We start from the raw sequence: 22,839 nt of genomic DNA, 5'->3' as shown, positions 1-22,839 counted from the left end.
GTGATGTGTGCGAGAGTAGAGGAGGCGTGGAGCTATGGCGAATCGTCGTTTGAGCGCTTGTTCTTTTTGCAAGCACAAAGTTTCGGAAAGTGACTTATTGACTTGTTCCAATTGCTCTAAATTTGCTCACTTCTATTGTTTTGGGATCCAGGCAGCAAACTTCCATAAGTTCAGCAAGTCTTACAAAAAAACTTGGAAATGTGAAGATTGCAAATTAGTGAAAATTGTTAAGAACAACGTAAATTGGACACAGGAACTGGAAGACGACAGAGAACTGGGTGAGTGTGAACAGATTATTATGACTTCACATAATTATAGTAAAAACGTGGATAGAACACCAGATAATCTAACTTTCACTCCAACGTCACCCTTAAGTATAACTACCAAAAATTCTGAAGTAATTTTACAAGAAGTCAAACTTATACACTTTGAGTTGAGTAACATAAAAGAAACAAACAAAGAAATTCAGAAATCGATAGAATTCTTAGCAAACAAGTTTGACAAAATGGAAGAGAGAATTAATATTTTAGAGAGAAACTATGTAACTGTTATAGAAACAATGACAGAACTAAAAGAAGAGAATAAAAGTACAAAGATAGAATTAAATTCTTTAAAAGAAAAATTCTGCATGTTGGAGCAGGATCTAAACAACTCTAGTTTGGAGATTGTTGGCGTGCCGACACTTCAGAATGAGAATTTAACAGAAATAGCATATAAAATTTTTTCGTTTATTGACGATAATTTTAATCAATCAGGTCTATTGAATGTCTATAGAATTAAATCCACTAATAACGAAAGAAATGAATTCAAAACTAAATCGCAACCAATTATAGTGAAATGTGCCAATTCAGTTGTCAAACAAAAAATTATAAATAATATTAAAAAGAAGAAGATAAAAATAACTACAAATGCGTGTCATATTATAAATGAGGAATATAGAATATATATAAATGAACATCTTACTCCATATTATAGAAATATTTTCTATAAAACCAGAATGTTAAAAAAACAAGGAAAAATATTAAACACTTGGACGAATAACGGAAATGTGTATTTAAAAAAGGATACTTCTTCTCCAACAATTCGGATACCAACATTGGACAGTTTAGAGAAAATTTTTCGGAATGATTGAATTATTAACACATACAAAGATAGATGACTTCTCCAAAAAGGGCATATTCGTTTTTTATTGCAACGTAAGAGGCTTAAATAATAAATATTTAGAAATACTTAAAACAACCGAGGAATATAACTGCAACTTTGATGTATTAGCTTTTTGCGAAACTTGGACAAATGATGTAAATCCTCCACCATATATAAAAGACTATCGGCTAGAAAAAATAGAAAGAAAACCTAATCAGCATGGAGGAATTGTAATCGGAATCGTTGCTTTTTTCGAATTATTGTGGAGTGTTTCCGTAGCCCTTGTTGAAACCTGGATGGTTTCGGTGGATGGAGATTTTCTTGCTAACTTTCTTACAGTAAACTGGAGGTATTTTATGATTCCGGCGGAAAAGCCATTGGGGCCGGGTAGACCCCGTGGTGGTATTTTGTTCGTTTTTTGATGAAGTTAAAGGGCATTTCGAGTTATTGGAAATTTATCCCGATTTGATGGTGATTGGCTTATCGCTTTACTCGGTCCTCGAACCTAGAAATATCCTGGTGCCGGTGGTGTATGCTGGCTCGCGGAGACAGCGGGGCTTACGTTTAAACTCGTTTTCTTCTATTTTGAAGTCTTAGTCTTCGTACTACCGTGGAATCGTGATAATGGACGATTTTAACGTCCGTATTGGTGAAGGAATTGATTCGCATTTGAACGTAGCCACTCCTAACATTTTTGATGTCAGACGGTTGAAGGATTTAAAGGCCGACACGGCCGGGAGACAGTTTCCGCGTTGGTTGATTGAACGCGATTTTATTCTCCTTAATGGTCGTACTAAGGGAGATTTCCCAGGTGAGCTAACTTTTTTGTCAAGAGTGGTAGCTCGGTTATAGACTTTATTGTCGTTTCTCAGAATCTGGTTCGTAAGGTTTAATCCCTTCGTGTTGGGTCTCTCTCATCTTCCAGTGGAATTACAGTTGTCGACCGGAAACAGATTTCCTTTGTTGATGGGCTTTGTCTCACCAAGATTCGTTATGTTTGGAATGATTCTAAAGTTCAATTACTTGGTGACGCAGTATCGCAGTTTCGGAATATAAACTTTGATTCTGTGTCCGTTGATGATTTCTATGGTATTATTTTATTCGAACTATGCTCTATAGCGAGAAGACTAAATGTGTTAATTGAAGGTGTTGAACCTTACAGGAGGATTCGCCCCCCTTGGTTTGATAGGTCATGTTACATTCAGAAGCGAGCGAAGAACATTGCCTTGGGCAAATTCCGCAGATCTAATAGTAGGGCTGNTTTCCTTTTCGATGACATATCGGTAATATTAAAAATAAATACTGTATTTAAATCGTGATCAAATTTTCAAGAAATAAACGTTCGTATTGAATTTGGACTACTATTGACCAGCGTTAACAGACTACCTATTGTTTAAAACAAGGGTGGGCAACCTTTTTATAACATGGGCCAGAATAAATTTTACGTTTTTTCCACGGGCCATAGTAGTTAATTGACACCTTGTGACCTGTAAATTTTTAGTTTGCAAATATGAAATAAATAAATAAATAAATAAAAAGAAATTAATTACTACAGTCGACCCCCCCTATAACACTGTTGATTATTCCGTTTTATATGAATTCCTTGTTGTATGAGTCACTTAGATTTTACAAATGCGTGTGCCAAACAGTGAACGGCTCACCTATTTGTAAAATCTAAGTGACTTTAATTATTATGCCTTTTTGTCCTTTTTTTTACACTATTTATAATTTATTGTATACTAGTACATTCTATATATTAACAGGACTTATTATACTGGAATTATGAATGCAGATATTTAGTCTTACAGTTTAAAAATAATGTTCTTTATTAAGTTCACCTGTACAGGTGAACTTAATAAAGAACATCCATAATTCCAGTATAATAAGTCCTGTTAATATATAGAATGTACTAGTATACAAAATAAATTATAAATAGTCTAAGTGACTTTAAACACAATAAAAACAGCACTATGTAGTTGGATACGACAGACATTACATTTTCTAATTGCATAGCTTTTGCATAGATTTTCTTGATGGATGATGCGATGAGATAATAAATAATTTTGAAAAATTCTGTTCTCCCATTTTTTGTTTGAATAAGGAAATGACTCCCTTATTTTTTCCTGTCATTGCTGCGGCAACACCTTCAGAATATAATATTCAATTTAAACTAGACGAATTACAACGAAAAATATTTATTTATAATTTCTTCTAAACATCTCGCGGGCCAGATAGAAACTTTTCGCGGGCCGGGGGTTGCCCACCGTTGGTTTAAAAGGCCCTCTGGTGGCGCGAAAAGACGGATTTTATAAAATAAAAAGCAGTCGAAACTGCATTTTTATGAATAAAAATTTGACGAACTATTTATCGTTTTATGACGAGTAAAATTTTTTCGTCGCGTTCGCGACTTTTAAGTAATGCGTAAACCTTCGAGGCGCGAGGCCCTTCGGACCGGCAGGCATAAGTGGTGACCCACTTCGCCCGTGCCTTACGCCGCCCTCGGTCATAGAAATGATGTAATTTGAATATAAATTTTTTATAAATACGTATGTCAAGTTATACTTTTATTACGACGTAAAATATATTTAAGAGTTTAAGACCACCGTGCCGGATGAGACGTTGTCGAAACAAAGTTATGCATTCCATCACGTACATAAATAGTGTCGTAATTCGCCGAGTGCAAATCAGCAAATTCGTAAAATTTTTGTTTATTTTGAAAAATCCGGATAATCGAGGTTCCACTGTACTTGTATAAATGAAGAGAAAGTAATACGAAAAGCGTACGTCTTTCACGATGGCGGGAATCGAATGCAATATTCTTAGAAAACTTAATTTCTGTCAAATAATAACGACCGTATTTTTCTGCTAATATTCTTATTACTTAAAACGAAAAATAAAGTTTATATTTCTTATAATTAAAAGTTAAATATACAGTTTAACGGGCACCATCCGATTGCGCCATTTTCTTTAACCTAACCATTAAAAAGTAAATTGGAAAATTTAACTCACTTTTTCCAAAATGCTTTTTTCTTCTTTTATATTTTCGTTAATTCTCTTTACTTCTCTCTGTACTTCATTTATCAAATGTATGTATATTTTAATATTATTATTATTATTTTCGGCCATTTCAAATTGCCTTTTAAGTTCGGCCTCTTGTATTTTTAAGTCGTTTTTAAATTTTTCGAACAGCAATTTTCTCTGTTTTAGCTTAATTTTCTGAACATCCAGTCTTTTTTTCAAGACATTTTTATTGTTGGTCAATGTTCTTAGTTTCGTTCGAGTTCTTCTCGCCATAAACTACAAATTAGTGAGCATTTTATCGTACATTAATATTGGCGATTGGCTTAATTAATTAAATACATATTTATTTTCAAACCTTGGAGTTTTCGTAAAAATGCATTTGTTTGTTTTTTTCATTTTCACATTTTTCCAGTGTTTCTTTTAACTCGTTCTTTTTAAATTCTTTATTTTTTAACGTTTCCGCGCAAACCAACAATTTCCTTTCCAGTATCTTTAATTCGTTTCGGACCGCTTTCTCCTGAAAAAATATTTCCAAACTATTTATTAATAAGTTTTAAATCTTTCGTACGATTTATAAAAATAATAATTTCTCTCGGTAAAGGCCGCTTAAAAGATAAAAGTTATTTAGATTTTCCATAGAATTGAATTCTTTTTTTAAAATTTACAAAGTCTCGAGTTTTTCAATTACCACGGGGGATTACTAGTCATAGGATACGTTCTTACGGATAAAAGTCAGGCTCGAAATAATTGTTAAATAGCATTAGAAACTGTAACGAGTGGAACTCCCGTTATTTAAGAAACCACGGGGATCCGATCGGCACGAAAGTTAGGGCAATGCGTATCAGACCCCTCTTCGATATTATACACCGCCTATTATACAATACTAGCGGACGACCCCGGCGTTGCTCGGGCAGAAAGTAACCATAGCGAATATTAAGATTATTACATTACAGCCCGTCTTACCGTTTTCACCGGGTGCGAAAATTAAATCGCCCTCTTCCGAGACTAATTTTAAAATTTTAGATGGGCCTGAAAATACGTTCGATTTCCCGTAAAGATGCAAAAAACCGCGTCTAAAATAGTACGTAGAAGCCGAGTACGTAGAAGCCGGTCGGAAAATCCCGAAAGTACATTATTAAATGACGATTTCGACGCAAACTAGGCCATAAACTCGGTTTGGCCTATTTGCAACGAATTTCTCCCTCGAAAATACAAGCGGATTTCGAGACGAAAGAAGACGAATGAAATCTGTATCGAAAACTATTCGTTCGTCGCCAGGATTCTTGGCCGCGACGAGAGATTACGCTCGTACGGGGCTAGGAATTATCCGAAAATTATAGTAGTATTTAATTAATGTGTAATAATAAAGCTATATTAAACCACAAACCGCTTTAAATAGAAAGTATCGGTAAACGATACAACAGAAATCATACCGGGCTATAATTTGACTAATTAATTATTAAAATATTGTAAACAATTTGGGGGCGCTGTCGAGTCGGTCTATTATGTTATTCGGCGTCATTAGTTCTATCTTTTTGGAAATGTTCCCGCGTACTCCTCCAGAAGCGTTAAAGCAAACGGAAGGGAACTAAACATCGTCGTCCACCGAGTCATCCGGGCGTAAAATATCCAAAGTTAGAACATTATTTTAAGAGGCACTCGGATAAAGAATTGGCAATATTTGGAGACGACTTTAAATGCGGCGTATCGCCAATCTGCAAATGGCCAACCGGTCGACCTCGTCCTCGATAAGGAAACTGGAAAGTATGTTCGCGACTAGATAAAGGAACATCGGTTACCTTTGGACGACATTGGCGAGTTACACTCCTTTGCCTACGATAGACAAGGTAATGCTTCGAACGGAAGCAATTTAACGTTGCCGTTAAATTTCAGATACGTGTACCCTCGTGGCGGCACTTCCCGTTTCGCGAGTAGCCTCGTTCCCGACGCTGGCTGTTTGGAGCCGAGCGTTGTCACGTGACGACGCGCGCGCGCAAACGAAAGACGGCGGCGGCTAAGCCGCCGCGAAAAAGGGGGGAAGAGATCGGAAAAATCACTCTAAACGAATTATTAAAAAAAAAACGCATTTCTATTCGTCGTTGTCGTCGTCGTCGTCGTCAGTCATTCGGCCAAACACGAAGACTTCGACGAACCGTCTATGCCAGGGGTGGCCAACCTGCGGCTCGCGAGCCACACGCTGCTCTTTGAAGGATTATTTGTGGCTCTCGATAGATGTACCCGAGTTCCCTTTTCATTTTTGTGTCATTATATTTTAAAAAATTATTATCGTTCCGTATGTGTTTCAAAATGTCTTTTAAATTACTAACAACAAATATGAAAGACTAAGTGCAACGTTGTAACAAATTTCATTTCCGTCCAAGTTAAGAATGATACGACTCATCGAAAACTGCGCCAACGAACATAAACAGTGGAGTAATCGTCCGTTATCGACCGACTCCAGACAGATTTTGAATTTGTAAACTGTCATTACAACGGACAGTTGACATTGTGCACTGGAGGAAACAATTTGTATCACTCTTGCTACGGATATAATTTGTAATCTGGAATTTTTTGCATACCTTTTTAATACGTATTTAATTGCGGCTGGCGAAAAATTTCAAATTTTGAAAAATGGCTCGGACTATCGAGGAGCTTGGCCACCCTGGGTCTATGCAAATGAGGTGCCAGACGAAAGCGAATATCGTTCCCCACGATACCTTACCAAATTTACCCTCGAAAGTACCTTCGAATGCCGAAGTATTAATTAACGCTGCACTCGCGACTTCGGAAATAAATCGAACTAGTGTCTTCTTATTTTACGAACGCCGTCGCGCTTGCCACACTTGGCTTCTACCGGTTGCCTACCCATCTTAATCGCGAATTTTATATCGGAAGGTATCCTAACATCGATACTTAACGACGTTAAATTGTCGAAATCCATTTTTGCGAAAGTCGAACAACGCGACACGCAAACCAACCCCTCGAATTCAAAGCGACAACAGCCGGCGTCGGGAGTGAGGCTAGTCGCAAAACGGGAAGTCCCGCCGTGACGGTATACGTATCTAAAATTTAACCAATGTTGTTTAATCGTAGTATTCACTTCTATTGTTTTGGGATACAGGCAGCAAACTTTCATAAGTTCAGCAAGTCTTACAAAAAAACTTGGAAATGTGAAGATTGCAAATTAGTGAAAATTGTTAAGAACAACGTAAATTGGACACAGGAACTGGAAGACGACAGAGAACTGGGTGAGTGTGAACAGATTATTATGACTTCACATAATTATAGTAAAAACGTGGATAGAACACCAGATAATCTAACTTTCACTCCAACGTCACCCTTAAGTATAACTACCAAAAATTCTGAAGTAATTTTACAAGAAGTCAAAGTTATACACTTAGAGTTGAGTAACATAAAAGAAACAAACAAAGAAATCCAGAAATCGTTAGAATTCTTAGCAAACAAGTTTGACAAAATGGAAGAGAGAATTAATATTTTAGAGAGAAACTATGTAACTGTTATCGAAACAATGACAGAACTAAAGGAAGAGAATAAAAGTACAAAGACAGAATTAAATTCTTTAAAAGAAAAATTCTGCATGTTGGAGCAGGATTTAAACAACTCTAGTTTGGAGATTGTTGGCGTGCCGACACTTCAGAATGAGAACTTAACAGAAATAGCATATAAAATTTTTTCGTTTATTGATGATAATTTTAATCAATCAGGTCTATTGAATGTCTATAGAATTAAATCCACTAATAACGAAAGAAAAGAATTCAAAACTAAATCGCAACCAATTATAGTGAAATGTGCCAATTCAGTTGTCAAACAAAAAATATTTAAAAGAAGAAGATAAAAATAACTACAAATGCGTGCCATATTATAAATGAGGAATATAGAATATATATAAATGAACATCTTACTCCATATTATAGAAATATTTTCTATAAAACCAGAATGTTAAAAAAACAAGGAAAAATATTAAACACTTGGACAAATAACGGAAATGTGTATTTAAAAAAGGATACTTCTTCTCCAACAATTCGGATACCAACATTGGACAGTTTAGAGAAAATTTTTCGGAATGATTGAATTATTAACACATACAAAGATAGATGACTTCTCCAAAAAGGGCATATTCGTTTTTTATTGCAACGTAAGAGGCTTAAATAATAAATATTTAGAAATACTTAAAACAACCGAGGAATATAACTGCAACTTTGATGTATTAGCTTTTTGCGAAACTTGGACAAATGATGTAAATCCTCCACCATATATAAAAGACTATCGGCTAGAAAAAATAGAAAGAAAACCTAATCAGCATGGAGGAATTGTAATCGGAATCGTTGCTTTTTTCGAATTATTGTGGAGTGTTTCCGTAGCCCTTGTTGAAACCTGGATGGTTTCGGTGGATGGAGATTTTCTTGCTAACTTTCTTACAGTAAACTGGAGGTATTTTATGATTCCGGCGGAAAAGCCATTGGGGCCGGGTAGACCCCGTGGTGGTATTTTGTTCGTTTTTTGATGAAGTTAAAGGGCATTTCGAGTTATTGGAAATTTATCCCGATTTGATGGTGATTGGCTTATCGCTTTACTCGGTCCTCGAACCTAGAAATATCCTGGTGCCGGTGGTGTATGCTGGCTCGCGGAGACAGCGGGGCTTACGTTTAAACTCGTTTTCTTCTATTTTGAAGTCTTAGTCTTCGTACTACCGTGGAATCGTGATAATGGACGATTTTAACGTCCGTATTGGTGAAGGAATTGATTCGCATTTGAACGTAGCCACTCCCAACATTTTTGATGTCAGACGGTTGAAGGATTTAAAGGCCGACACGGCCGGGAGACAGTTTCCGCGTTGGTTGATTGAACGCGATTTTATTCTCCTTAATGGTCGTACTAAGGGAGATTTCCCAGGTGAGCTAACTTTTTTGTCAAGAGTGGTAGCTCGGTTATAGACTTTATTGTCGTTTCTCAGAATCTGGTTCGTAAGGTTTAATCCCTTCGTGTTGGGTCTCTCTCATCTTCCAGTGGAATTACAGTTGTCGACCGGAAACAGATTTCCTTTGTTGATGGGCTTTGTCTCACCAAGATTCGTTATGTTTGGAATGATTCTAAAGTTCAATTACTTGGTGACGCAGTATCGCAGTTTCGGAATATAAACTTTGATTCTGTGTCCGTTGATGATTTCTATGGTATTATTTTATTCGAACTATGCTCTATAGCGAGAAGACTAAATGTGTTAATTGAAGGTGTTGAACCTTACAGGAGGATTCGCCCCCCTTGGTTTGATAGGTCATGTTACATTCAGAAGCGAGCGAAGAACATTGCCTTGGGCAAATTCCGCAGATCTAATAGTAGGGGCTGATTTGGCTTCCTTTTTAAATTTAAAACGACAATATAATTCACTTATTAGGGCCAAAAAGAAGAAATATTTTTGTAATTATGCTTTACAGTTGGCTGGGATTAGAGACTAAGACCTTTTGGTATCGGGTAGGTCGTTTCGCCGGGTCAGGCGCATACTACACCAAGAGATTTCCTTGACCGATCGGTTTATTTATTATCAACAGTTATTTAGTTTAAATACATCGAATTTACCCCCCGATTCTGTCACTACCGATGGCTTCTTTTGTTGTTGTTCCTATTTTAGATCTTCCAATCTCTGATGCAGAGGTGAATACAGCGCTTCAAAAGATGCGAATTCGTTCTGCTCCCGGGGTGGATAATGTTTCACCGTCTTTAATTGTTTACTCAAGGGACACTTTGGTTCCTTACTTGGCCAAGTTATTTAATCGGGTTTATGACACTGCTAGAATTCCGAAATCGTGGTTAGAGGTAAAGATAAAAGTTATCCATAAAAAAGGTCCGCTAGACGAGCCCGCTAACTTTCGACCAATATCGCTGTTGTCTGTAGTTCGAAAGATATTTACCTCTATTTTGACAAATAGATTGGGTATTTGGCTAAGAGAGAGAAATTTGATTCGAGCTGTGCAATTTGCTTTCCAACCTCGTAAGAGCGCTTCAAGTAATATTCTGATTCTCCGCTCCATTATTTGTAGACAACTATCAAAGAAAAGACAACGTTTACTTGCCTACGAGAAAGCCTTTGACAGTGTTGTTTTGAAGATTTTGTTATTTAAATTAAAAATGCTTGGAATCTCTGACAAGTTTATTGACATTATTCAATGCTTATTTTCAGAATTTGAACGCAAGGATTTCCACTAGTGCCGGGTCTACAGATGCCTTTACATTAGAAAAGGGTTTACCACAGGGTGATTCCTTAAGTCCGATATTGTTTATTTGTTATGTTAATGACACGGTACAAGTTTTTGACGATTTAAGTAAATATTCCATTTCTCTGGGAGACTACGAAGTCCTTTTACTTCAATTTGCTGACGATACAGTGGCGTTATCCACCACCCCGATCGATCTACAAAGGAAATTGGACACGTTATATAATTATTCGTCTAATTTGGGTTTGAGTATTAATTTATCCAAGTCGAAAATAATAATTTATAGACACGGTGGAAGGTTGAGAAAAGCCGATAAGTTTTTCTTAAATGGTAAAGGAATCAGTGTTGTTAATGAAGTTATATATTTAGGGATTCGTCTCTCGGCTACTGGCTCGTTCCCAAACTACATTTCTTACGTTAAAGGCATTTTCCAAAATAAATGTTATAATAGAAATCTCGAGAAGGGTTAAAAACAGTCATATGGCTTTGCCGCCTCTCTTTTTACTTCGAGTTGGTCTTACGGTCTGCTCTTTTGGGGCCTTTTTGTTTTGAGGGTATCGACTCCGTAGAACCGATGTTCTTTCGTCGTCTTTTTGGTCTCGAAAGGTCGATCCCATCGTACGCAATTAGATCCGAATTGGGCCTCGAGTTTCCCCGGAAACGCTTTGTTAAATTAATCTTAAATTTTCTGAGAAACGCAGTCTCTGACCCATCATCCTCGGAATACGAGGCTTATTTTATACGATGACTCGTATCCTCGGAATACGAGGCTTATTTTACTTGGAAGAAGTTTTTATCGAAAAGTTCTGTTGGTTAACTAAACTGGAGAATCTATTTAATAGAATAGGTATCTCACTCTCCTCGATAGATTCCTCTCCAGATGTTTTGAAATATTACGCAGATACAATTTTACAAGAGTTTGATAATCTTTTCTCCAGAGAAGAAGAGGACAGGATTCTTAAGGCTAAGTACCACTTACTGTACCCAGAAATATTAGACAACAACCGGTGCTTTTACATTTATTATCAGCAGCTACCGTTTATTGTTAAGAAACGATATTACAGATTCGTCTAAATAAGTATCGTTTAACGCGGAAACACTTGGTTCACCGGAAATGTGTCCGTTTTATAAGAAAGGATGCGCGACTTTAAATCACTACACGTTTGACTGTGAGAATTTTGAATACTCGAGTCTATCGACACTTCCTAATAATGTTGTTTGCAAAATTCCAGCAGATAGAATCGGTGGATTATTCTCCATCGACGACTCAGTCGAGTCTATACGGCGTAAATATAATGTATTGACCAAAGTTATTAATGCTATATTAAATTGAATAAAGTTATTAATGTTAAGGTAGAATTTCTAAATTTTACCTTATTGCCGAACAAGGTGATATAATCATTCAACCTATTTTAGAAAACTTTGATGTATTTCCAAGTTTTTAAGATTTATTCTTGTTATAATGATCCAGTTGGGCTTTGTATTACGGAAGATCCCTCCTCCTAAAAGTTCATTTTATGTACGGAGTTTTCAAATAAATAAATAATATAGTAAACAATTTGTATAGAGATAGGTTGTAGCGCCGTAAAGAAATTTAATTTGGAATATTCTGGAGGAAAAGATCGAGCCGATGTTGAATTTATTTTTAACCATCAAACGGCGTTAATCGCCCGGTATCGGTTGTACCGTACTTTTGATCTAGACGACGTAATTTTTCTACTTAACGCTATTTAATAAAATCGAGCTTACCTCGTTAATTAAAGTTATATATTCGTTATTAAAGGAATTTTTAATTTTTTCCGAATTTATTACGGACGAAGTAAATTTTCGCTTTTCCGCTTTAATTTGTTTTAATCTATTTTCTAACGCATCTTCTTTCTGCCGATTTATTTTAACCAACGTTAATACTCTTTTCTTGGCCGATTTTGCATTTTGTACGTCCTGAAAATATTAAGTTTTAAGCAAAATCCAGGTAAAAGTTAAGAGTTTTCTGCAAAAAATACTCACGTCGTCCGTAGCCATTTGCTGTCTGTTAAGAGAATAAATGCTATTCTGATATTCCCCGTATCTTTTCTTATAATTCGAAATATCTGTCAAATTTCGTTAAAATTCTGTAAAATATTACACGGAGAATACATTTGATTGTTAAAGATTTACCCTTGCGTAAACTAGCGATTGTATTTTTCTTCTTTTCTTGTATTTTCTCGACGGCATCTTTCGACTTTTCTAATTTTACCAACTCTCTTTCTAAGACGACGATGCTTTTCGTTCGCTTATCGATTTGTTCTTTCCATCGTAACAGGTCGTAATCCTTTGCCTTAATTTTAAAAAATCTAACGTAACTACTAATTCCGGTTTATAAATCAATGTTACGGCGCTATAAATAATATATCGGTGGTAAAAGCCACGTTCGGTCATTCAGAAAAAAGAACTTAATTAACTGGACAACAATTACAATTCCGTCTACTCGCCACCTTTGTCGCAAACTTTCGATCCCGCCGTCGTAAAATGACCGAGGTTTTTCTTCGTCGAAATCGCTTCTCTAAGATTATCTTCGCTCCGCGTGCCGGCCAGTCGTTAATCCGACTCGGTCAATTTTTGGACCAGCTGGGAGCGACGCCGAGCAAATACGCATCGATCGCCAAATCTTTGAAAATTCCTTCGCCCATTAATAATAAAATAACGACGCCATTATTTCCCTTACGATAGCATTGGCTGGGATTTAGAATAAGAACATATCGGCGCCATGCGATCGTCCTTTAATGTGCACGCCAAGAAATAAGCTACGGGACAAAGGGCTTTATCGCACGCTTTGTAAATGAGATGGCCAGCGTTGGTGGCGTCGCGGCCAGCCAATATATTCGTTCGAAAGTTCCGTATTGTCAAACATCCCCAATCGATCCGTTTCTAACGAAATACGCGATGAAACGCCCGTTGGTTACTCTAATTACGCACCCGCTTCGAACGTTCTAAAGTATTTTATCGCGGTCGTTTGTACAAAAATTCGAAATGTCGAAATTACGTCTACGCGGCCCGATATAAAAGGCGTTTCGTTGTAAGACGAAAGTCAAAAATTTAAAAATTACATTTTTAAAATAAATAAAAAGTTAAGCGTCGTCCGACATTTCGATCTGGTTGCCCGTATCCGCTTACGCCTCGGCTGCCAGGTTACTAGGCCATTGTAATGGCCGACGACGGAGCTTCGCTATAACGCGCGCATTTTTAAACGATTTGATTATGACTCTTAGCTCTACAATTTATTATAGTTTTTACAGAGATAGTTTCATAAATGATTGAGTATGTAACTTTTATCTATAAAATGAAACAAATACTACAAAACTTAACTAGAATTCTTCGGTATAATTTCCATTTTTTTTGCTTTCTTCCGATATATTAATATATATGTTTTTGTTTTTCTCTTTGTCTTCCCCGAAGACACTAAGAGGGCTTTTTCTAATAGTGTGTTTAGTAATAGTCGGATGGCCGAGTGGTTTAAGGCCGTAGTTTTCGACTGGACTGCCCCAACGACACTTTGAAGGCAGCGAAATACTGTGCCGATCACCTCCATAATACTTCTTGAAATTAAATGTATTAGTATGAGTAAAAGTATGAAAAACTCAATAATTACAATGTTGAAAAGTACGAGCACCGCAAGAAAAGCTTACCAAATTAAATAATGGCCTTTATCGCCTTCCGGTCGACTCCGAATTGCTTAGCTAGCTCTTTGATGCGCTTTAATTCTTTGATCCGTCTTGTACTCTGTTGCTGTGTGTGTACGCTTTCTTCACAGAGCTTGCTAAGCAATCCGGAGCCAACCGGAAGGCGATAAAGGCCATAAGAAGAATAGAAGATGAACGAAAAAGAATAGAAGAATACACAGTGATGGAATACAGCAACAAACAAAAAGATAATTTTTAAAAGGAATCCAAAAATATAACGGATACTACGTACGGATAAGGAAGACATAGACCAGAGCCTTATTGCGGAAATTTATAGAATACCCGTACAAAACGAAAGGCGACAAAAAGAGCTTTACTACATCGGAGCCACAGGGAGGTCATTAAAAGAAAGGTTAAAATAACATTACAGAACGGGAAGCCAATCACCACTCTAGCGACGTACTGTACGTTATAGCAGACCCGACAGAGGTAATAGTGGATTGGGAAAGAGCTAAAGTAATACAAAAGACTCGGGACAAGAGACACCTTAAATACGGGGAAGCATGGCAAATACACAAGATTAACCAGAAAGGACAAGCAATAAACTTTAGTAGAGAATAGTCTCTGCGGCATGGAGAGCGGACATAATCCGAATACTTTAGTACGAAAAGGGACGAACGGTTAAAGAACTAAACACAATTGTGCTACTATTTTTATTTACTTATTTTATTTTTATTTAATCATTTATTCTTATATTATATGTAAATTTGTACAAGTAACCCGTACGTATTGTATTTTTATTTCCTGGCGTGCGTATGAAAATTCAAACGTTCAAAATTCATCCCGAGGAAGGTGATTCAAATGGCCGAAAACGTTGGAAAAGTTAATAAAAAGCTGCATTTTAAAGATTTTTTGTCACGGTTTGATTATTAATTAACTTCAGTTTGAGAAGAGTGTAAAGCTAAGAGTCATTTAAATCCAGCAACAGTTTATTGATATTAAAAGGAAATGTTAGCGGCAATTTTTAAATAGCCATCTTCAGTAAGTTTTAGAATATAGCGAATCTGATGCCATCACAGATGCTCTCCACGCCGGTCGTTAAATCACCAGGAATTTTTCGGGGGTAGTCCGTCCGGATTGTCGAGCCCCGTCCCTCCCCACCCGGCCGTCCTATTGCCAGCCTGGCCGAACCCATAATGGGCACGCTAAAAGATGCCCTCTTAGTGCATACAGGGCGCAGAGAGTTAAAAAAAAGATGCTCTCCAGGAATTTTTCGGGATGGTTTGTCCCGGATACGTTTGTTTGTATGCGGTAACACGACACGTGGGCGATGTGCGCAGGAAAGATGCCTATTTAGGTGTTACGAACTCAAAGAAAATCCGAAAACTTTACGTGGCGAGGCTCGAACCCAAACCAACTGCGACGTTATCCAGTCAACTATTAGTGGGCTTTCGACGATAAAGACTCTCTTAGCGGCCACAAATATGAAAAATCCCGTTAAAGATGACTAAATACGCTCGTTTTTAACAAATTGTTGATTGATTTTAATTAATGAAATTTTCTTATTAAAAAGAAACTGCGTACTTGTAAATGAATGTAAAAATATTACCTTCGGAAAAGTAAATAAATAAAAATATTATCAACCTTAAATTCATTGTGTTTCCTGGCGACATTGTCTTGTAAATTTTCCGTGTTTTCCATTTGTGTTCGTTTCTCTTCTTTACATTTAGCTAGAGATTTTTCTAACGCATCGTTAGTCTTTAGAGATATTTCGTTTAATTTCTAAAACGAAAAAGAAAATAAAATTAATTATGTATCGAATTTATTTTTTAAATGAATTTTGAAATGTTTATATTACTTTTTCTTCTTTTAAGGCACTCGCTACGGAATATAAAGAACATTTCGTATTATTTAATTTGTCCGTAACCAGCTGCAGTTTATTGTTTTGTTCCTTTAATTCCTCTTTCTGTTCTTCAACTTTCGTATTCAAAATGTCATTTTTGCTTCGCTGTTCGATGATTATTTCGGATTTATTGTGTAAAATCATCTGTATCTGGAAATATATTAATTTATTATATTATTTGCCGATTACGTGTACATTTTAAGGATTCTCGACCAATTCTTATTTTTGCAGTTTATCGACCAGTGTCCAGCTTATCGAATAAAGTACTGTACAGTACATAGGTAAACAAACACGTAAACAATTAACTTCCGTATTTAAGATGTTTGTTACGTAATTGTGTATTTTTGCGTCTTACTCGCAGAGGACCAATTAAGTATTAGTTCCTCTCCCGAGTTAACTCGGGCAAGTTACATAGCGTTACATAAAACTCGGGCCTTTGGGCCCCGAAAAAGTTTTTTGGATTTTTGGATGTTTTTTGTCTCCAAATTTTTTCAAAAATTTTTACCCGCGCGAAAAAATTTTATCGCGATTTTAATCAACCTTTAATGACGCGCGATTAACGCTTAATTGTTTTTAATGCGATTTTTTTATCAAATTTAGTTCATCGTTCTAAACTTGTAGCGCACGGATTTTACTTCGGTAAAGTTATTTAAAGCTGGTTTCTTATGTCAAAAACCACCTCCGATAGTTTTTGAATTTTTTTAATTAATAGATTTTATTATATATAAATTTAATTAAGTCGAGGGGGTCGGAAATCGCAATAAAAATTTTAATTTTTGAAAAATATTTAAAAATATACGGCCAGCTAGTATTCACCCTACTTTAAACCCTTTTCCTCCCGAGACGTCTACGAACGTCCAGCTGTTCTCGAGGTCATCCAGCTGTAAACGCAATGACTGGTCGGTGTCAGATTTCGCGGAAAGGCGAGACGATGGAAAATTAAGTTTGAAGCTTTTTCTTCAAAATTAACGCATTTCTTTCGTTTTTTTCAGTTTTAAGTATTTTTTATGTTTAATTACATTAATATCAAAAATAGCTGGGAACTAAAGCGATTAAGGCCGATGTGTGTCCGATTGAAAAAATTAGCGCAATAACAAATATCGTCAATAAGAATGGCTTTAATTGGTTCCACTAATCGTCTCTTTTAATCTCGACAATGGGTAAAAATGCTGGTCTAATTTTTGATGATATTATACTACTCGGGGTGTACGGGTCAGGATTCCATTTCTGTACGAGTACGGTAATTGGACATTTTGAGATTGTTTTCATTAATCCGCCATTTTCTGTTGACGAAGATTTTTCATTTCTACCTACCGTAGCTTATTTATATATTATTATTTTTTCACTACTTTCTAAATTCGTAATATATATGTAATAAATAAATAAATAAAATTAATTTTTCAGCTAAAATATGATTGCCCGAAGCTTTCTTCTTAGCAGTAGGGTACAAAATGGTGAATCGCTTTCTCTATGTTCTTACTCTATACTATGTTGTAAGTCATATTATATTTTTGGTGTTTTTTGGCTGGAAATTACAAAGAATAATCGTGACTCGGAGTACGTGACGATTTCGTACAAATTTTCCAAAATAATTACATCTACTCTTATAATGTTTTATTTTAGAAAAATATTGAAGAACAAATAAAGAACAATTAAAATGAATATAGAGATTTTTAAAAAGCAAATTTCCTTCCAACTTCTGCTTTTCAGTATAGACGATTAGCTTAGGCCTATATTGTAAATTATGGTTTATCTCGAAAACAAAATTACCATGTTAAATATTACATTTACACCAATGAAATTTTATTTTATTTTATTTTATTCATTTACTGAAAATTTACTATTAATATATAAGTCACGATATAAGATAATTATTCAGAACCCCTTAAATGGCTTGCTTGCGGAATAGGGACTGCAACAGATATATGGAAGATGTGCGAGGGAATGGTTGTCTCCCGAGAGAATTCTCTATGGGAAACCACAGTATTTAGATATTAAACTGGTGGATAACGGAAAACTACGCGACCGAGACCAGTTTTCAGTGGTCGAAGGAAAAACGGATCGTATTTAAGTTCGTTGTCTATTTTCGACCGATTTGCTAATACATTTTTAAAAACGTTTTACAACTCACTCGATCTAGTTTAATTTCCAAATGTTCTCTCTTCTTTTCTAACTCTTCGATTAAATTTTTCTTACTTTCTACTTCTTCGTTTAAGATTGTTTCGCTATTCTGTAATCTCTCGTAAGTCTGTAAGAGTTTGTCCTTTTTATTTACTTCTCTCTTTAATCTAAAAAATGAATAATTCATTTTCTTTCGCTTTAAGCCTAAAACTTTAGACATTTTATCTAGAAATTCTTACTGCTTCGACGCTTCCGCCGCAATATCGCGAGCTTCTTTCAGATCGGATCCTCTCTTCCTAAGATATGGTCTTGTGGATAAAAATAATTTTCTTTCTTCCTCTTCATTCTTCTTCTCTGATATCTTTAATTGCTAAATTAAATAATTATTTAATTTAGTTTTTCTATAATTTCATATAAAGAAAAATATAAATTTATTAAGTTCTTTTTTGTGTCAGTAGGAAACAAAATGGCGGATTGTTCGGCCTATCTCTCTCTACAAAACATACGTTCTATTACGGTTTATGGCATTGTATGTTATAATTATAATGGCTTTATATGTCATATCGAGATGTTTGTTATTCGAAATTATTAAGCGGAACATAAAGGCTAGAAATTTAAGTTTTTAATTTAGACGTATCTAAAGTACGTAGTGAAGTTAAAGTATACATATATTAACTCAACGTATACCCGACAAATACTGTTGATGCTACATTACGGTACACAGGTTTCTGACATTTTTTGATATAAAATATATCAATCCACTCACCCGATTCATATAAAGCTAAATATTTATAATAATGATGCGCCGTGGAAATCGGAGGCTCTAAGTGCTACGATGTTTTGTAATCCTAGCAAATCGTGCTTGTATGTGTGTGGGGATCGTGAGTAAATGGGTTTGGGTCGGTCGATGGAATAAGATAATGCAACCGTACGGGCGATCTGCTAAGGTGGAGATGCCTGTAGGGAGGACTTTCTTGGCGAAATTGTCTCTATTTAGGTGGTAGACGCGTGAAGAAAACACCAAGTCGACGTGTCGAATCCGTTGATCGAACTGGCGGCCAGTGTTAACCGCTCGGCATTTGAATAAAGTTCTACGAAGTCTCTCGAGCCATAGTATAAAAATAAAAATGTTATCTTTGGCCGAATTTTCGAAACGATTAAGACGTCAACCTGTCACTTTAGGGAATTTTTCACCAGCTGTATGTTTCGGATAAGTCCCATTGTGGACCTGGCAAAACCCGCAGTAATTGCGATTAAAAGGTTCTCTTAGTGTCAGAAGGGCGGAAAGAGACAAAATATGAAAAAGTCAATGATTCGCGAAAAGAATTAAGCAGCGATCTTTACCTGTTCTAATGTTTTCAACTTTTCAACAAGAAACGAATCTTCTTTCATCTCGTGTAATTTATTTTCTATTTGTTTCAAAGTATCCTTCAGTTTACATCCTTCGTATGTTAATTTGGTAGAAATTTCTTTAATTTCTGAAATATTTTCCTCTATTTCACTAATGCGAAGGCTCATTTTTAAAATATTCTTTAAATCGATTTTCGTGTCCCTTAAAATCTATCCTATCGAAAATTAAAATGATATAACTTTTGTTAAGGATAAGGAAAAATTGGAATTCCAATCAGTTTATTCTTATATGTTTTAAATTAAAAATGATTCTAACGATAAAACATTTAATTCTAAAGTTATTCGAAATGCCTGTATATATTTTTAAAATGTACTCGAAAATAATGAAGAGATCTTTTTACTTCAAAGAAATATTCTTCGTTTAATTTAAAACATTTTTTACAATTTTTAACACAATAGCTTCGAGGCTATTCGTAACAATTTAATGGGGATACGTGTCAATGACCTAGGATTTCGTATGTCATACGCGTATTGGAGACCCGAAGTATAGGATTTTATACGAGTTCTTTATGATATCTTCCATTGTGCAGTAAAACTTCGAAAGTTGGACGCTTTCCTTGCACCAGACGAAAGTATAAGCATTATAATGTATTCTTACCTCCTTAATGTGGACACCTTCGTGCCACTGTCATATCTTTGCGCTTTTCTATGTTAGATACTTCTTGGCTACTCCAGATTGGATACTAAATGACACCCAGTGACGGAGTAAAGCCCGCTTACTTGACGAATAGATGGCGCGATTGTTATTGTAAAAGGAGGAGATTTCGAGGAAAACAACGACTCTACCTTTAATTCCAATTAGCTTAATCTCTTTCTTATCCGCAACATATTGCATTCTCCGATCGAGAATAAGATCGCGACGTCCGTGTAATTGTTCGAGTGTGATACGTGTAGTTAGTTGAGAGCTAGGCCGCACCGAAAGGCATAGCCTGAGAAGGAAAGGAAGGAAGGGATATGGAAGAGAGTGGGATAGAGGGAAGGATGAAGATGACACGTGCGCCATTGCCGGGTTCCGATTGCTAGACATAAAGACAATACGTACAAAGGGTTCCGTGCACGGGAGAAGCGCAATAAATGGTGAAAGAGTGTACAGTACATAAGATTGCGCGTTAAATTTTACACGGAAGATAACGAACCACACGGCGTCGTCTTACACAGCTAAATGGGAAAAGGAAGGGAGGACAGTAGGGTCTCCTACACAACGACAATATTAACAGAGTCGAGAGAGTCCATATTGGTAGAGTCGGTAGACCCGCTGGAGATGAGTCTTGCCACAAAGTTTTCAAAGGCTTTGTAGTAGAGATTATTAGTGATGAGGAGGCTCGGGCTACAAGGCCAAGTGTCGTTATTTTTTAGGATGGTGGATGCGAGTTCTAGCCTTTCCTCTTCCGTGCGCTCACAGCGGTAGAGATGCTAAGGGGTCTCATCTTCCACTGGGCAGCTGCTACGTTTTCCGTCACTTTTCTTTAAAAATCTGGCAAGGTAGTAGTTTAAATTCCCGTGTCCGGTCACGAAATTGTGTCACGTTGAAGTGAGTCGGATTCGGCCCGTTCACCTGGGGAATGAGCTTGCGCGTCCACCTCCCTGTGTCAGAAGCATTCCACTCACTTTGCCATTTGCTATTAACATAAACTTTCGGGGCACTGGAAACCCATAACACAGGGACAGGGGAGAAGGAGACGTCAATAAGCCTCTTGGGGATAATTGATACATATAGAAAGTTGCGTGACAGAAGGTATGCAGGCTATCGCAGTACAAGTTTTTTGAGAATACTCTCCGAATTATCACTAGATCAGTAATGATTCAGAGAGTATTCTAAAAAAATGTTATTGCAAAAACATGTAGAAATGATGCATCGGGTGATATGGAACCGGGAGTAGTGAAACAGGAAGCCGCAAATTATGTCTGCCCTCGTACATTTTACAGAGCTTGAACGTTGCGCATTTGCACATTATCAACCTGTTGTTGTAAAGTGTTTGAAATTAGGGGAGAAATACAAAAGGAACTGAGAAAGTCCAAACTGATACATCTTCGTCAATACCATATAAGATAATTTTTTGGCAAAAAATAAAAAATAAAGAAAATCTTTATCTTTAAGTATGTTTCCATTTATCACAGAATCGAAACACGTTGCTTTTCCAGATGTTAATATTAATTTAAGTAGCGTGTAATGTAGTCAATTGCAGCGTATTAGTATGATTTTATGGAACGTCATATTGGCATAATTAATATTATGTATGTGTAGACGAGACATTACAACTCATACCTTAAAACTGGTTTAATGATACTTTACTGAACTGTGTAACACGTATAGTATTATATTAACATACATTTTTGGTCATTAAACATTGCGTTAACATTAAAAACTGATGCCTTTTTCATTTGTATTTAGCAAAAGATAGGCGCAGTAAATGTGGTACGCGTGTAGGTGTGTACTGTACAGTACTGTACATGTCTACAGAGACTGCATTCACCTCTCTAATCCGAACGCCCCGCTAACTCGGACACTTTAGATCTTCACCACAGAAGTCTAACTTAGTGAGGTCTTTCACCGTGGTTTCTACCACGGGAGTATAATGGAGATATGTGTCGATGGCTCGTGACCTTAAGTAAGCCCATAGTGATAGCCTATAACAGGGGTGTCAAATTGGCCCCCGATCAATGTTCCCTCTAAGCTGCGCGGCTGCGCGGCCGCGCACTGCTCAAATTGTTGCCGCGCACGAGAATTTATGTGCCGCGCAGGCGAGCATGCACACTAGGGTTTCTCAAACGGGATCCCGGGATCCCGGTTGTTTCTTTAACCCGGGAAATTTTTCTTATCCCGGGAAATCCCGCAAATTTCTTAAAAATTCACTTTTTTTCTTATTTTGTGTTAAGGTTGAGGAATTTTGCAAATAGAAAGCATAATTAACTCATTCACTGTCAGAATACATTTGTATTTATTAATTTTAAACCTACCTATTAGTTTTTTTTAAATTTTTGCTCGTTATAGCATGTCACAAATGGTCAATAATCAATATATAGCTTATTTGTGGCAGGACTATAAAAATTCTTTACTTGTCGGAACCTGTAATATCTGGAATAATTGTGCTTACGCTGTCTTGAGTTTTAACCATGCCCAGTAGCTTCAATAAATGCCTGACGCCAGATTGTGCAAATTGGGCAAGGATACAAACGAGTACAAAGTCTGCAAGTATGAAGTTTTTCTTCATAAACCTGATTATTAAAGCCAAATGAATTGCCGAATTATCGAGCTCTAAGCTTGATGCCGCTATTAAAGCAGCCAAGGTAGACAAATCAAGAATACTAGAGAGCGAAAGAAGTACTACAATCTCGAAAACGAACTCGAAAT

General features: G+C 36.4%; 2 protein-coding genes across 5 annotated transcripts in view; one reads left to right on the top strand and one right to left on the bottom strand.

The window, feature by feature from the left end:
- Positions 1-1,334, top strand: part of LOC111627134 — an 11,237-nt gene extending 9,903 nt beyond the window's left edge. The window contains exon 2 of the mRNA XM_023370703.1: positions 309-1,334. Within this exon, the coding sequence (XP_023226471.1) occupies positions 309-1,132 (824 nt within the window). The 3' untranslated portion in view covers positions 1,133-1,334. The remainder of the gene's footprint in view (positions 1-308) is intronic.
- Positions 1-19,712, bottom strand: part of LOC111627133 (putative leucine-rich repeat-containing protein DDB_G0290503) — a 45,708-nt gene extending 25,996 nt beyond the window's left edge. For 3 of the 4 annotated variants that reach the window (XM_023370698.1, XM_023370702.1, XM_023370700.1), the window contains exons 1-10: positions 19,422-19,712; positions 18,317-18,447; positions 18,088-18,244; positions 15,912-16,106; positions 15,698-15,835; positions 12,552-12,711; positions 12,402-12,484; positions 12,144-12,335; positions 4,520-4,681; positions 4,153-4,440 (exon numbers count right to left, since the gene is read on the bottom strand). In XM_023370698.1, coding sequence (XP_023226466.1) covers positions 4,153-4,440; positions 4,520-4,681; positions 12,144-12,335; positions 12,402-12,484; positions 12,552-12,711; positions 15,698-15,835; positions 15,912-16,106; positions 18,088-18,244; positions 18,317-18,447; positions 19,422-19,595 — 1,680 coding nt within the window. In that variant the 5' untranslated portion in view covers positions 19,596-19,712. Of the gene's footprint in view, positions 1-4,152; positions 4,441-4,519; positions 4,682-12,143; positions 12,336-12,401; positions 12,485-12,551; positions 12,712-15,697; positions 15,836-15,911; positions 16,107-18,087; positions 18,245-18,316; positions 18,448-18,843; positions 18,972-19,421 lie in introns of those variants that run through there. The other variant, XM_023370701.1, reaches the window with a different exon arrangement.
- Between the last annotated feature and the right edge of the window lie 3,127 nt (positions 19,713-22,839).

This window comes from Centruroides sculpturatus, unplaced genomic scaffold, assembly GCF_000671375.1.
Source record: "Centruroides sculpturatus isolate CEXI.00-Female unplaced genomic scaffold, Cexi_2.0 scaffold471, whole genome shotgun sequence".
NCBI classification, from domain to species: Eukaryota; Metazoa; Arthropoda; class Arachnida; order Scorpiones; family Buthidae; genus Centruroides; species Centruroides sculpturatus.
The sequence above is the reverse complement of the archived record's forward strand: the minus strand, read 5'-3'. Positions and strand labels throughout refer to the sequence as shown.